The following is a 13819-nucleotide window of genomic DNA, read 5'->3' as shown; positions in this document are numbered from 1 at the left end:
GAGATACCAGTGGCCACTAATGTGGCCTCTGGGCTGCAGCAGCTCCATGGTTGCCTGCTGCAGCTTCATTCCACAAAGGTAGATGTGATGAGTGGTTAAGCCACTAGGATCTAGAGTATATTGAACCAGAGGATGTCTCCAAAGACCACAGCTCCATGATATGGATTCCTGTATTCTGTCCCCCGTTTACGCAAAGAAGGTTACGCAACATGCAGGGCACAGACGTATCCCCACAAGTCAGGATCTATATACAACAATACTCAGAAGAGAACGGTTTTGCTTTACAGGAATGTAAAGCTGGGTTGCATGGTTAGGTAAGCAAACTTTACAGTTTTGAGGCTTCTCCTCAGAAAAGCTTCAAATTAACTAGTACTGTACAATGAATTTTCTTCATAACTATTTGTGAACATCCACGTTTTCTGAAAAACAAATCTTGTTTCCATTGTGATCAGGCTAACTTTAAGCCAGGAGATTTGCTAAAAGTTATTGATCAATTACAGTACAAGGTAAATGTCAACAGCTTTGACAAGAAAAAATTTAAAGGTAAATTTGATTCTTTAGTTTACAGGAAGAAAGTTTTAGAAAAAAATCTTTAATTTTGTCCAACTTTTAAAAGTGTTCATATGCAAATCTGGAATTCATTAATAGTATGATACAAATGCAAACTCAACGAGATTCATAAGTACAAAGGATTTTAAGAACAAAAGTTAACCTCTGTTTCTCTCAAACATCACAGAAACAAAATGGCAACCTGGCTGGGTTTTTATACAAAATAAATCACTTCTCATTCAGTATTTACAGATACAGGTCTTGCTACATACATCAGACTACAATAATCAATTACAGTATCATGGCAGCTTTACCAGATTAATACTGTGAGAGGTATCTGAATTCATTTAAGAAATTAGCAAATAAAAATTGATTTAGGAGAGGAAGCACTAAGTCAGCTCTGACAGATAAAAATTAACTGGCCTAAATAAAACAGCTTTAAGTCATGCCAATCATGTTTGCCAATTATAAAAGGTGTGGGATACAAAGAAAACTAAGTGTTATACAGTTGGAATAGAGGGAATTTTAAAATGAGGACTATTGGCAAATGTTTATAAATATATGGGTTTGACTATAGCATCCTAGCATGTCAAGATGAATAAAAAAGCCTCAATTATTTTCAATATTAAACCAATTAAAGAGATTGTCCAAAAGCTCCCTTCTGGCAATTTTTGGATAATATACAACAGTCAGGAAATGTTAAGTTACAAAATAGCACAGCATTCAGTTTTAACTGTTAAGAAGGTATTGAGTGGACAGGCCCTAATAGCTTGGTATTAGCCAGATTTCACAAGATTAGTATTACAGTCTGATTTTTATAGTTAGCCAAAAATCGAATAGAATGACTACAACAAATGTACAAGGCCCATTCAAGAATACAATATCCTTCTTATTTATGGTACATAAAACAAAGCCTACCTTTAGGGTTATGGTACCTATTGCTTCAAAATGCACTTACCTCAAGGCAATTTTTTTTTAAATTAACAAAATGAGCATTTTTTCCCATTCACCACAAAGGAAGCAAGCAAAGAAAGCAATGTGTTTTCCTTTCAGATGTCTGACTTCAGACATTTGGACAGCTTAGGTATTCAATTCCTAAGAAAAAGATTCAATGTCAAATCACAGCACTTGTGTTTCTAGACGTCGTACTTCTTTTACCACAAGATCAATATTTATAATTGGGTTAAAGTACAAGGCCCAGTAAAACAGACAGTTGCAGACAAACTGAGGAATAATGGGCCAAAAGACAGCAACAAAAAGACCCTGGGTTGACACTTTCCAGAAATGGCTCCACATTCTTTGAGGAATAGTCCTGGAAAAAAAAGAGCAAGAGAATCATCTCTCTATAGAAAAGGTATTCTAGACATCGCTATTAAAACGAATGAAGAAAAATACCTGTGAGTAATTATTACAACATTAATTCAATCAGTGAGATGACACCTAGTCTACTGCATTCTCACCAATTGCATCCTACGGTTCCAATAGATGCCTTGCAGGGGTAGCTCCTGTCCTGACCTACTCAGATAAAATACTGCTACTGAGCCACAAGAATTCAGTAGTTTATAGCAAGTTAAGATAATTGCTTAAATGGAGAAAAAAAATTATGCAGATTGTTCTCCACAAAGCCTACTCTGCCCTCCATTAGTAGAAAGAGAACAAAAAACATCTTGTCAAAACATTAACCCTCTTTTTTCCCATCCCCTCCAAGCACAGCATGAAGGTAGACACTAACAACTGCTCATTTCTATTCTAATAAAGCAATATTGATTCCATTCATTTTGGAAGACAAACTAGAATATGCTTGGTAAACAGTAATTATTCGCATTCTGTAACAGGTGATGAATGTCTTAAGTAAAGCCTTAATAAATACCAGTAATCTAAATTTGAGAAAAAATAGCAATTCTTTGTAAGTAAACATCTTCCAAGAACTATTGTACTATACTGAATTTCCAAGCCAATTAGACTGTCTTAATTTGCATTGGATCTTTAGCATACACTCCTTACATTAAGATTGCCATAACAGAAACTTGAAGCTTTTTCCTGGAGAATTAACACTAGCTAATTTATGGGAAGCATCGCTTCTCGGCCTTCTGGCTAAGAGAGGTGAAAACACTGTATAGTTCTAGTATTCAGAATCAACAGAAGTACTGATTAAAAGTCACACAAATGTCCCTAAGTAAATTATCAATTACATTATTCACCAACTGTGGTATACATCGATTCTGTGGGCAGATTCATCTAATACTCATCTTGATGGTGCTGTTTTAACATGGTCATTTTAATGATCAAATTATGAAAATAACCAGTTGTCACCATTTATCCCTGCCCCCCTCCCCCAATCTTCAATAGCAACCATAAAAAATGGAAACAATCTGAGCAAGACTTACTTCAGTTCCCTTCTTGACCAGAGCCTCCACAAGAAGAATAACTCCAGAACAGAGAGCAACATGGCATTAACAATTATAAATCGTGATGTCCAATAGTGTATCTCCAACCAATCCCAAGCAAATTCAGCTATTAACTGATATGGCAAAAATGAGTACTTAACAATGAATTCTCTCCACTGTTTCCAAGTAGGATCCTTAAGGTCCTAAGGGGAAAAAATTAAAATCCATGGTCAAATTAATTACATACTAGTTCAGTTTCCTGAAGGAAAAGCCATAAAGCAATGAAAGGTAAAGTACCTTTGCTTCACTAAAGTTTTGCTAGCTAGTTAAAATGGAAATTTAAAATTTCCATCATACAAATTTTTAAGTGAGGATGCAAATAAGTTAAGTATACTCTACAAACAAGCACCAGAGGCAGATATGGGTGAGATTCCTTTCAATGAGTACTAATCACTGAAGTGTTTAAAAAAATAAATAAAGTCTTCATTATACTGGAATTAATGATTGAGTAGATGTGCAAGCAATTTAAGAGTTTAAAAACACAAGATTATAGAAAAGACACTGACATTTTAAATCCAGGAAAGTCAATCTTAAAAATATACAGCTGTGCACAGGAACTGCCATATCGGATTAGACAAATGATCACAGTTGCCAACTGTCACATGGTAAATAAGCACCCTAACTTTCACAATAAACCAAAAATCAGGTTAATCCCATTTCAAAACAAGGCCAAACAAGCCAATCCCAAAACAAGAACCTCAACACTCTATGTGACTAGATTCCCCCCGGCGTGCAGTCTGGGGCTATGTTTACACTACAGCATAAAATCGAAATTACTAAAACCCGTTTTATAAAACTGATATAAAATCAATTTTATGCGTCCACACTAGGGCACATTAATTCGGTGGTGTGCGTCCATGGTCCTAGGCTACCATCGATTTCCGGAGCGGTGCACTCTGGGTAGCTACGTTAAAGGAATGAGACCAATAACTTTGATTTCCGTCCACACTAACACTAAATCGATATAGTAATATCGATTTTAGGGTTACTCCTCTCATTGGGGAGGAGTACAGAAATCGATTTTAAGAGCCCTTAAAATCGATTTAAAGTGCCTTGTAGTGTGGACGGGTACAGAGTTAAATCGATTTAATGCTGTTTAAATCGATTTAACTGTGTAGTATGGTCCAGGCCTGGTACTGCGCTGGGCATGCTGTGCACTCCTGACTCTCTCCCCGCTTGCCACTGCCTCCCTCCCCCACCCCCCGCTTGCCGGGAGCTGATCAAAGCAACAAGCTGCAAGCCCAACAAGCCAAAAAACTTGCCAACAAGCAATCACAAGCCAATTAAGCGAAAAACAAGCCCAATTACTGCATTTTTCCCCCATAGGTTTGGCATGTCTACAAATGATCCATCTATTTCACAGTCTAGTTTCTAGTAGTGGCCAGCAACAAATGTTTCAAAGGAAGGAGTAAGAAAGCCTTCGATAGGCAGTTACAAAAATAAACTTGCCCTTAAGGAAACTTTTTTCATAACTAGTGCCAGAAATCGGTTCATGTCCTGAAATCATGAGGGTTTATTCTCATTTTCCATATCAATATTGAATCCTAATACAAGCCTCAATTTTTGCCCCTGTAATGATTCAAACCTCCTTTCTTCTCTTTATGCCTATTTTATTGGATGTATTGATTTAGAATTAAGGACTGATATTATATTCTCAGTCTTAAAAGTTTCTCAGAAACTGAAGACAGTTAAGAATTGCACAGTGACACCTGCCTCAGCAGAGTTTAGGTGACTCCTTCCCTGTGAAATCCATCCTTTCCCATCCACATGGGATTACAGGTCAACAGTCTCAAATATGGGAGCCTATAGTTAGGCACCTAAATTAATATTTAGGTTAATAAAATAAGTGATTTTCAAAGATGGGCACCCACAACTGCTGCCCAAGTCAATGGGAGCTGCAGGTGGTCAGCATTTCTTCAGCTTGGGCCACATATTTAGGTTATCAATATTATAGGTGGGGACAGTGAAATCTATGGTTAAAGATAGGAAGGAACTGAAAACCATCTTCTTTCAAACTTACCAATCCTAATGGTTTAAGTTGGGCTATTTTCTGTTTAGGTCACTGCTTAAGACTGAAAAGGTTCAGCCATTTTCAAGGATAAGGTTAGGAAAAAATTAAGTTTTTTTTACCAATGTTTAAACAAACACACACACACACACCACAACTCAAAACCTATAAGTCCTTTCAGTGAAAAGCTCTATCATCTTCATATTTTGGAGCAAGAACCTGAAATCTGACATCACGGACACCCTGGCATCACAGAAGTGCTGTTTATCATCCCCAAGAAAATCTGTTTGGCTAAGCTACAAGCCTCTGAACAATTGCTATTTACACACGCAGAAAAGGCTTCTTGTGGTCTGGGGACCAAGTTCTCCAAATATTCCTTCTGTATTGGAGCATGCTCCATCCCCGGGCTGCAAGGACTAGGAATGACTTGCCTGCAGCTTCTGCTCTTAACTGAGCACAGACTTAGTGTATGCCTATACTGCTATGTTTAATTTCTGGTTGAGTTGATCCCCTAACAATAGAAATGTAGGTACAGCAACATGAGGGGCTGGCTCCCCCACTACAATCCCCTCTGAGACCCTAAACATGAACAAGGGGCAACAAGTCCTTTTGCCACATGTGCAGCTCAGGCTACACTTCTATTTTTAGCGCACTAGCTCTGGTATATCTCCTGAAGCTGGCAGTTATATCTTCCATCTCCAGGAAAAAAAAAAGACAAGACAAGACAAGACAGACCCAGTGTCTTTCCTGTGCCCTCAGTACTCACCCTGGTGGGGCCCAGGCAGCACGGAGGAGGAAGAGTCTGGCTTGAATACAGAGGGTTGAATAGGGGTTATGGGAAGAAATAGATCAGTAACCAAGTCTTGAACCTTCAAAGTTGCTACAGAATTAAACTACATTAGCTGGCAGCAGCAGGCTTTATCAGAGAGTGGGGAAGTAGTAAGTATTTTCAGGTGTGAATAGGCATTTATCTTAACAGCTTGTCTGAACGGTTTCAAAATTTGGTAGCAGAAAAAGGTGCTCACAGGCCAAATTTGAAGCGGACGACATTTGAGGATTTAAAGGAGGGGGGAAGGGACACAGAAGTAAAGTGGAATTGTGTTTCCAGCCAGAAGACAACATTAACTAAGGAGTGGTTCTTGCCACTACAAGCTTTATTATAAATAAAATGGTTTTGGACAAAAAACGTGAAAGCTACCACCTCATTCCTTAGAGTCATTAAATAGATTTTATCCAGTATGCTAGGTAAATATATGTTTTTAAAGTAATTAGTTATTTAGAAAAATACACAGGAATCTTCATATGAAATTTCTTTTAAAGTGCAAGCCACATGTGTTAAAAGAAGAGACTGTAGTTAACACAAAACTGATCTTTAAAATACATGCATATTACTGGAGTGCCCTCATAAATTACAATGGATTACTCCAATTCAGACTAATATTTATATTTTGTAAGAACAAGTTTACACATATTCCAAGACCAGTAGAATATTTTTCTTTAAGCTCTAATGGAAAGTTTTTCAAAGGAATGTCAGTTTTTAAAACGGACTCCCAAACATTTAAGCAGTAAAGCCTAAATATGAAACAATTGTTTTAAGTAATCTAAGATGTCAAATGCAAATGAAAAAAGAAAAGCCAAGTGAAGAGATATTTTAAAAGTGCAAGACTTCAGAAATCTAATTAGTAATATACATAATTTAACTAGACATTGTCATTATTTGCTTTCACAAGATTTGCCCTTAAATATAGAAGTCCATATGAACAGATGGAATGGAATGCCTTTCCATTTCTGGGCAAGGAATTGCTTGGTATGTCTAGTCTCATTTACCATTGATTAATACACAAGCTACACATGGAAACAAATGTTAAAAAAAAAAAACACAAGTGTTCAGTTTGCAGAGTCAGGCATTCAAAAGTTAGGAAGTGCCTGTGCTGGAGTTGCCCATGCAGTTTCAGTTCTGCCCCCCTCAAATATTTTATGGAACAATATTTAATTACATGGTGAAATGCTATTTTTTCCCATGATACTGCTATTTCATGCAGTGCTAATATATTTTTTAAGTCAATCTGAGGCCAAGATGAAACATGATTTTTTTTTTTTTAAACCTGCATGTCTAAAACTGCCAAACAGTAACCAATAAAGAACAGGGAGTTATAAACTGGAAGTGCTGGGCAACTTTAATAGCTGTTACACTATCAAAACCCTATACAGTAAGCTTGAGGATGAAGCTTACTTAGCAGGGAAGTTGTTTTTTTTTAAAGCTATTATAAGAATGATAAGCAACGTGCTATGCATATTTGAAAAGTAAATTTTAAATACAAATGCTTAATTTAAAGTGATTGGCACAATGATAAATGTTTTACACACTTACTAATAGTTTTGTGATAGTATCTTCATATTCATCTTCTTGCACAGGGCATACTGTGTAGATGAACGGTAGAAATATTTCTGTGTAATCAAACAAGTATAGATATAACATACTGAGTCTTGGAGAGCTCTTTAGTGCATATAGTAGGAACAGTGACTTTCCTGGATTTACTGCCTGAAATGAATCAGAAGGTTAACAGTGAGACATACTATTATGAGAAATCAGCTTTAGACTTTTCTGAAGTATGTTTATTTTGCTTTACGCAGTCATCGCTGAAAAGCATTTAGCATTGACATGCGACAGAAATCAAGTCATTAGTTTTTAAACTTAACAGTTTGCATACAGACTACTTCCCTGCCTTGATTTCTTCTGAACTTTATGATTTTCTGGGCTTTTGTTGTGCAATATGCAACAGTACCTTTTACAGTTGCATCCATTGCCATACCAGTCACAGGAATCCTGTTTTTCATTCACCTTTGAGAGATTTTATTTGCATGTTATTCCTTGCACTGTATTCAGACAGACACTTATTGATCCCATTCTAAAGAATTAGACGTTTCTTTGTAGTCGCCTAAATAGTCTTGAAAATATCTATTCTAAGTGACATGCTTCACTACTTTATAAAATTTACCTTGTATTCCCAAAGGTTCTGTGGTGGTTTAACTCCCAATGTTTTCACACGTTCCAATTCCATTATGATGGCTTTTCTATGGCTACTGTTCTCTATATGATAAGGAGTTTTTGTGAAATCTTCGTCTGTTATTGTTAGTAGAAGCCTACAAAATAAAATATTTCAGAAGGGTAAATACTGACAGCTCACCTTTTCCGTAACAGACACTATTTTAATTCTAACATAGTAACTAGATACTGAATCACCAAGATATCACCTTTAGAAATTATGTCCCATACCATACACTTTTAAACACACTAAAAGCCCCCAGATCCTATAAAGTACCTTTTATGGTCTTATCATTGACAAGCTTGAATTAAAATCTTCCCTTACTCGTTTTGTCCCCACATTTGGGAAACAAACAAGTTTTAAGCCAGGCACGCCAACATAGCTTGCTTTTTATTCCTAGAGCTATGCTCACACAATAACTATAACTAACACCATGCTATAAGACAGGGGTCGGCAACCTTTCAGAAGTGGTGTGCTGAGTCTTCATTTATTCACTCTAATTTAAGGTTTCGTGTGCCAGTCATACATTTTAACGTTTTTAGACGGTCTCTTTCTGTAAGTTTATAACTAAACTATTGTTGTATGTAAAGTAAATAAGGTTTTTAAAATGTTTAAGAAACTTCATTTACAATTATATTAAAATACAGAGCCCCCGCAGACCAGTGGCCAGGACGCGGGCACTGTGAGTGCCACTGAAAATCAGCTCGTGTGCCACCTTCGGCACCTGTGCCAGAGGTTGCCTACCCCTGCTATACCTTCTCCAGAGAAGAGCAACAAGAATGATTAAAGGTCTTGAGAACATGACCTATGAAGGAAGGCTGAAAGAACTGGGTTTATTTAGTTTGGAGAAGAGAAGACTGAGAGGGGACATGGTAGCAGTTTTCAGGTATCTAAAAGGGTGTCATCAGGAGGAGGGAGAAAACTTGTTCACCTTAGCCTCTAATGATAGAACAAGAAGCAACAGGCTTAAACTGCAGCAAGGGAGATTTAGGTTGGACATTAGGAAAAAGTTCCTGTCAGGGTAGTTAAACACTGGAATAAATTGCCTAGGGAGATTGTGAAATCTCCATCTCTGGAGATATTTAAGAGTAGGTTAGATAAATGTCTATCAGGGATGGTCTAGACAGTATTTGGTCCTGCCATGAGGGCAGGGGACTGGACTCGATGACCTCTCGAGGTCCCTTCCAGTCCTAGAGTCTATGAATCTATGAATAAGCCACTACACTTAGATAGGATCTTGTTTTAAATCTGGGTTTCATGAAAAGAAATCTGTTCTGTAATTTTAACTGGTTGTGTATCAATTTAGGATGGAAGAGTTATCATCTGCTGGAGCATCAAGTTAGGAGGAAGAGTGGGGGAGGGGAGGGGAGTCCAGAGAAAATACTTCCAGACAGAGGAAAACTAGAAGGTACGTAGGGGAGGAGCAAGTCAGTGTGCAGCAGCAGTCAAAAAAGCTAATGATGTTAGGAGCTGTTAGGAAAGGAATAGAATAAGACAGAAAATATAATGCCACTATGTAAATCCATGGTAAGCACACACCTTGAATACTGTGTGCAGTTCTGGTCATCCTGTCTCAAAAAAGAGGTACAGAGAAGGGCAACAAAAATGATTAAGGGTATGGAACAGCTTCCATATGAGGAGAAGTTAAAGAGATTGGGACTGTTCAGCTTGGAAAAGGGGGGATATGATTGAGGTCTATAAAATCATGAATGGTTTGAAGAATGTGAATAAGTAGTGTTATGTACCCTTTCACATAATAAATTAATAAACAGCAGGTTTAAAACAATAGGAAGTTCTTCACATGATGCACAGTTAACTGTGGAACCTGATGCCAGGGGATGTTGTGAAGACTGAAATTATAACTGGGTTCAAAAGTGAATGAGATAAATTCATGGAGAATAGGTCCATCAATGACTATTAGCCAAAATGGTAAGGGATGCAACCCCATGATCTGGATGTTGCTAAGCCTTTAACTCCAGGATCTGGGTCATTCGGTAACTGTCCAAATCCCTGTTCTAGAGACCTAGTAACATTTTACTCATAAATCTTTTCTGACTATAAGCTATCAAAACTGTAAAACAAAGAAAAAAATCACATTAGTATTAACACCCATTATTAGAATTATGTCAATTAAATTGAGGGTTGAAACATCCTTTGGTACCAGAATGTTTGATCACCTGAGAAACACGATCTTGACATTTCATTAAATATATAGTATGCAAAAGGAAGCCTATCCAATGAAATGGTTCTATTATGGCTGTTCTTGTCAGTTTGAGATTGTATTTTTCTCACCTTCCATTCACTAATAAAAATCTCTCTCTGTACAGGGAAGCCCAAGGACCCAGCTGTTCTAGCCAAAGAATCACCTCTTCAGGAGTCCATTTAGCAACAGGTTTGTGGACAAGAAGATCATCTTCATATTCTCTGCTGCTCCAATGATACCCAAGCAAAACCACCTACAAAACAGCCAACAGATCCTTTTGGAATGTAGTATAAACATCATTGACTAAGTCTGGATCAAATGTTTGAAAGTCTTGCAGGTTTGATGGGGTACATTCAAATACCACTACAAATACAAATTTGAGTAAAATCTCCAAGTTGTCAACATCGCCCACCCCCATTTATTTTCCATCCACAGTTGGCACTGAAATCTATAGTTGAACACCAACTCCACCACTCCCCCCCCCAAATATATATATTTGTCTTTACTTTTCTGGAGCGCTTAAATTAAATGCTGATGGTGTTTGTCAATGATTTAAAACCATCAAGATGGTTTTCCATGTTTATCTGGAAAATGCATGGGTACGAAACTTACTGCCACACAAGTTAAAGCTGTCAGAACTCCAGAGAAAAAACCCCCTCCTTGAGGATTAATTCTTCTCACATTTGGAGGTGAGAAAGTCTGATCATTTCCATGTTTTTGGAAGGCTTCAAGGCTGTGAGCTACATCACTGTTTTGCTGAATGTCTTCTTTTCTCTGTTCAATGTCATCAGGAAATAGCTTTTCAATAGCATCCCTGGAGAAACACATATCAGTCACTACAATATTTCACTGAGTCTATCCAAGTCTACAGCACCGAGAACTAGGACTCAGCTGCAAAGTGTATTTTACAGCTTATTAGTTACATATTAAGTTTTGAGTGAAAGGAGGTTTAGGCAATCAACATTAGTTAAAAGTTGAATAAAAGGTTTTTGTACAGACATTAAATTTAAGGTTCACTATAAAGAAATATGTGACAAGAAAAACTGAAGTTTATACAATAACCACTATTCTAAATTTATATAGTCAGGATACACCTTAGTACTTCTGAAAGACAGCTAATAGGTTGTTATTCAATAACAGTGGCCAAGTCCAACAGTAAAGGCTAAAATCAACAGTGTAGACTATTTAACTGAATATTGTGTACACAGCTCAGAAAATTGCTTTCTTAAAAAATGCAATAAAAGAGGTTGTATGTAACTCAAAACACCTGCAAGTACTTAACCAATCAATACTTCTAGCACTGTGCTGTAATGAGATTAGAATTTATTCCAAGGAACTAAAACAGTACTCGCATTAATACCACTGATCATTCAAAATTATAATTATTTCTAGTTGTGATATGTTGTTAAGAACTATGAAAAGTGAGGGGGAAAAACTTAAGGCATTTAAAAAAAAAATCTGAAAAAGAAAATTCAGAGATCCACTCCAAAAGACAGAAGTGATTACTTGAACAGTTCAGAACAATTACATATTGTGAGAGACTGCAAACAAGCTCTGATTACGGAGTGGTTTTAAAAGTATATAGCAAAAAACAAGCAACAAAGTATGTATGTGTCTTTGCTTTTAGAAAGACCAAATAGATGCATTACAATCACCTGAGGAGGATGTTGACCTTGGGGAATCCTTCCCACTTTTCTCTGCATTCTGGACACTCATTCTTCTTAGAGGATACCCACCACAAGGCTAGGCAATGTCGACAGAAACTATGACCACAGTTCAAGGTGGTGGGATTCACCAGAATATCATAACAGCAGTGGCAAGAGAACTCACTAACTGAAATCAGACGGCTGATCTCAGGAGAAGCATCTGCTTTAACTTTCAACTTCTCATTCTCTCTCTGTAACTTCACATCTTCCTCCATTTTCCCTTTGTGCATCAGATCGCCAGAAAGCACACTCCAAGTCTTTAGATCATGTGAGGCATTATTAATTCTGCAAAACAATGAAAAAGGCAATTATTTTCTCTTTAACAAAACCTAAGGAAGTATTAGAAACAGCATTAATACAATGACCAAATTTTCCATGTGACATGTAATGTTATATCCTCAATGTTTTAGCTCAAATTCACCAAATTTTTTATCATCATTTTGCTAGAGTACCAATTCTAGCAGATGTAGCATCACGTTCTACCTTCTCTCAGTTATATATATCCAGTACAGACTACAATTAAAAGCAGACTCTGGATGTACCCAACTAAAATAGCTGAAACCCTAAGTCCTTGTCATTTTCTTGCCCTTCATTTATAATCAGATACAAAATAACCAACACCACAACAAATATCTGTAAGCACTTGCCAAGACAAGACCAAAGGTGAGTTTGTTTTATTTTAGCAAACTATGTATTTAATCAAATCACCACACTAAGCAACACTTAAAAAGTTTAACCTCAAAATGTGGTATACTATTATCACATGTGGTATACTATGATCAAATTTCCTCTGCCCATTCTTGCCCTGCACATTCCCATGTAGAGTCCCCAGCCTCCTACAGAGGCAGACTCCATAAAATCAATGTAGCTCTGTGCAAGGGCTGGCTAGCATAGACTTCACTGCAGAATAGGGGCCCAATTAGCTTCCCTAACATTAGATGGTCACAGTGCAAAGGGGCACATATCTCCCCAGCAAAAACAGCGATTTTAATTTTCTACAGTCTCATCATTTCAGAAGACCTATTCTATTGAGGTAAAGTGTAGTGGGAAGATCAGGCACTCAGATCTATTTAGGGCGTTTGGAGTCAGATCAAACACATTGTTCAGATTACCAGTCATCTTTCACATTTTATTTTTTCAGGTGCTCTTCAAGTTTTCTTCATTTGCTGCCTCGATAGCGGCAAACGGACATGGGCGTCAGCGCAGGGCCTCAGGCACCAACACAAGGGCCGGGCTTCGGGGCGCAGATAGCGGGCCGGAGGTCACAGCTCAGCCACGTACCGCGGCACAGCCCACGCGTGGCGCCCCGACCCCTGTGAGGCAGCGGCACGCAGCCCACCTACCGCTCCACGGCCCCTCCCTCGGGGGCGGCTGGGCTGAGCCTGCCCTGCCTGGCGCCCTCTCGCGGGGATTCCCCCCGCCTCGGAACCAGGAGCCTCCTGGGGGGGACACGTGCAGCCCCGACTCCTACGCGAACGGGCCGGCTACAGCACCGAGGACGCTCTCGGGGCCCGCCTGGGAAGCGGCCCAGGAGGAGAACGGTGAGGCCAGGTCCTGGGAAACCGGCGCGCGCATCCCGCCCTCACTCACTGCTCCTGATGATCTCCATCCCCGCCCCAGCCCGGCCGGAGTCCCGAGCACTTCCGGAAACAACCCTCCTCCCCCGCCGGGCACGTGAGCGCTCACATGAGCGCCCGAGTCCGGAGGCCGGCGGGGACAGCTCCCATATTGTCCCCCGAGGCGCCAGAGAAATGGATTTACCAGACAAACCCCTTCCATAGTGTAGTACAGGGGCAGGCAACCTATGGAATGTGTGTCGAAGGCGGCACACGAGCTGATTTTCAGTGGCACTCCCACTG

The 13819-nt window shown here is 38.7% G+C and overlaps 2 protein-coding genes across 6 annotated transcripts in view; one reads left to right on the top strand and one right to left on the bottom strand.

Annotated features, from left to right (window-relative positions):
* LOC127058654 (phospholipase A2-like) overlaps positions 1–8962 on the top strand; it is a 34989-nt gene extending 26027 nt beyond the window's left edge. The window contains exon 5 of the mRNA XM_050968912.1: positions 8699–8962. Coding sequence (XP_050824869.1) covers positions 8699–8747 — 49 coding nt within the window. The 3' untranslated portion in view covers positions 8748–8962. The remainder of the gene's footprint in view (positions 1–8698) is intronic.
* On the bottom strand, positions 1432–13608 carry BFAR (bifunctional apoptosis regulator). 5 transcript variants are annotated; one of them, XM_050968907.1, is made up of 8 exons: positions 13551–13608; positions 11910–12245; positions 10867–11068; positions 10344–10507; positions 8004–8148; positions 7376–7546; positions 2937–3139; positions 1432–1861 (listed from the first exon to the last, which is right to left on the bottom strand). In XM_050968907.1, exons 2-8 carry the CDS (start codon positions 12188–12190, stop codon positions 1669–1671), a joined length of 1359 nt encoding a protein of 452 aa, XP_050824864.1. In that variant the 5' UTR covers positions 12191–12245; positions 13551–13608; the 3' UTR covers positions 1432–1668. The 5 variants fall into 5 exon arrangements, with proteins under 5 accessions (XP_050824864.1, XP_050824865.1, XP_050824863.1 ...); XM_050968908.1 differs by lacking the exon at positions 13551–13608 and adding an exon at positions 13304–13524; XM_050968906.1 differs by lacking the exon at positions 13551–13608 and adding an exon at positions 13073–13273.
* Between the last annotated feature and the right edge of the window lie 211 nt (positions 13609–13819).

This window comes from Gopherus flavomarginatus, chromosome 9 (assembly GCF_025201925.1).
Source record: "Gopherus flavomarginatus isolate rGopFla2 chromosome 9, rGopFla2.mat.asm, whole genome shotgun sequence".
Lineage (NCBI taxonomy): Eukaryota > Metazoa > Chordata > Testudines > Testudinidae > Gopherus > Gopherus flavomarginatus.
This window is presented reverse-complemented; position numbering and strand designations above follow the sequence as displayed.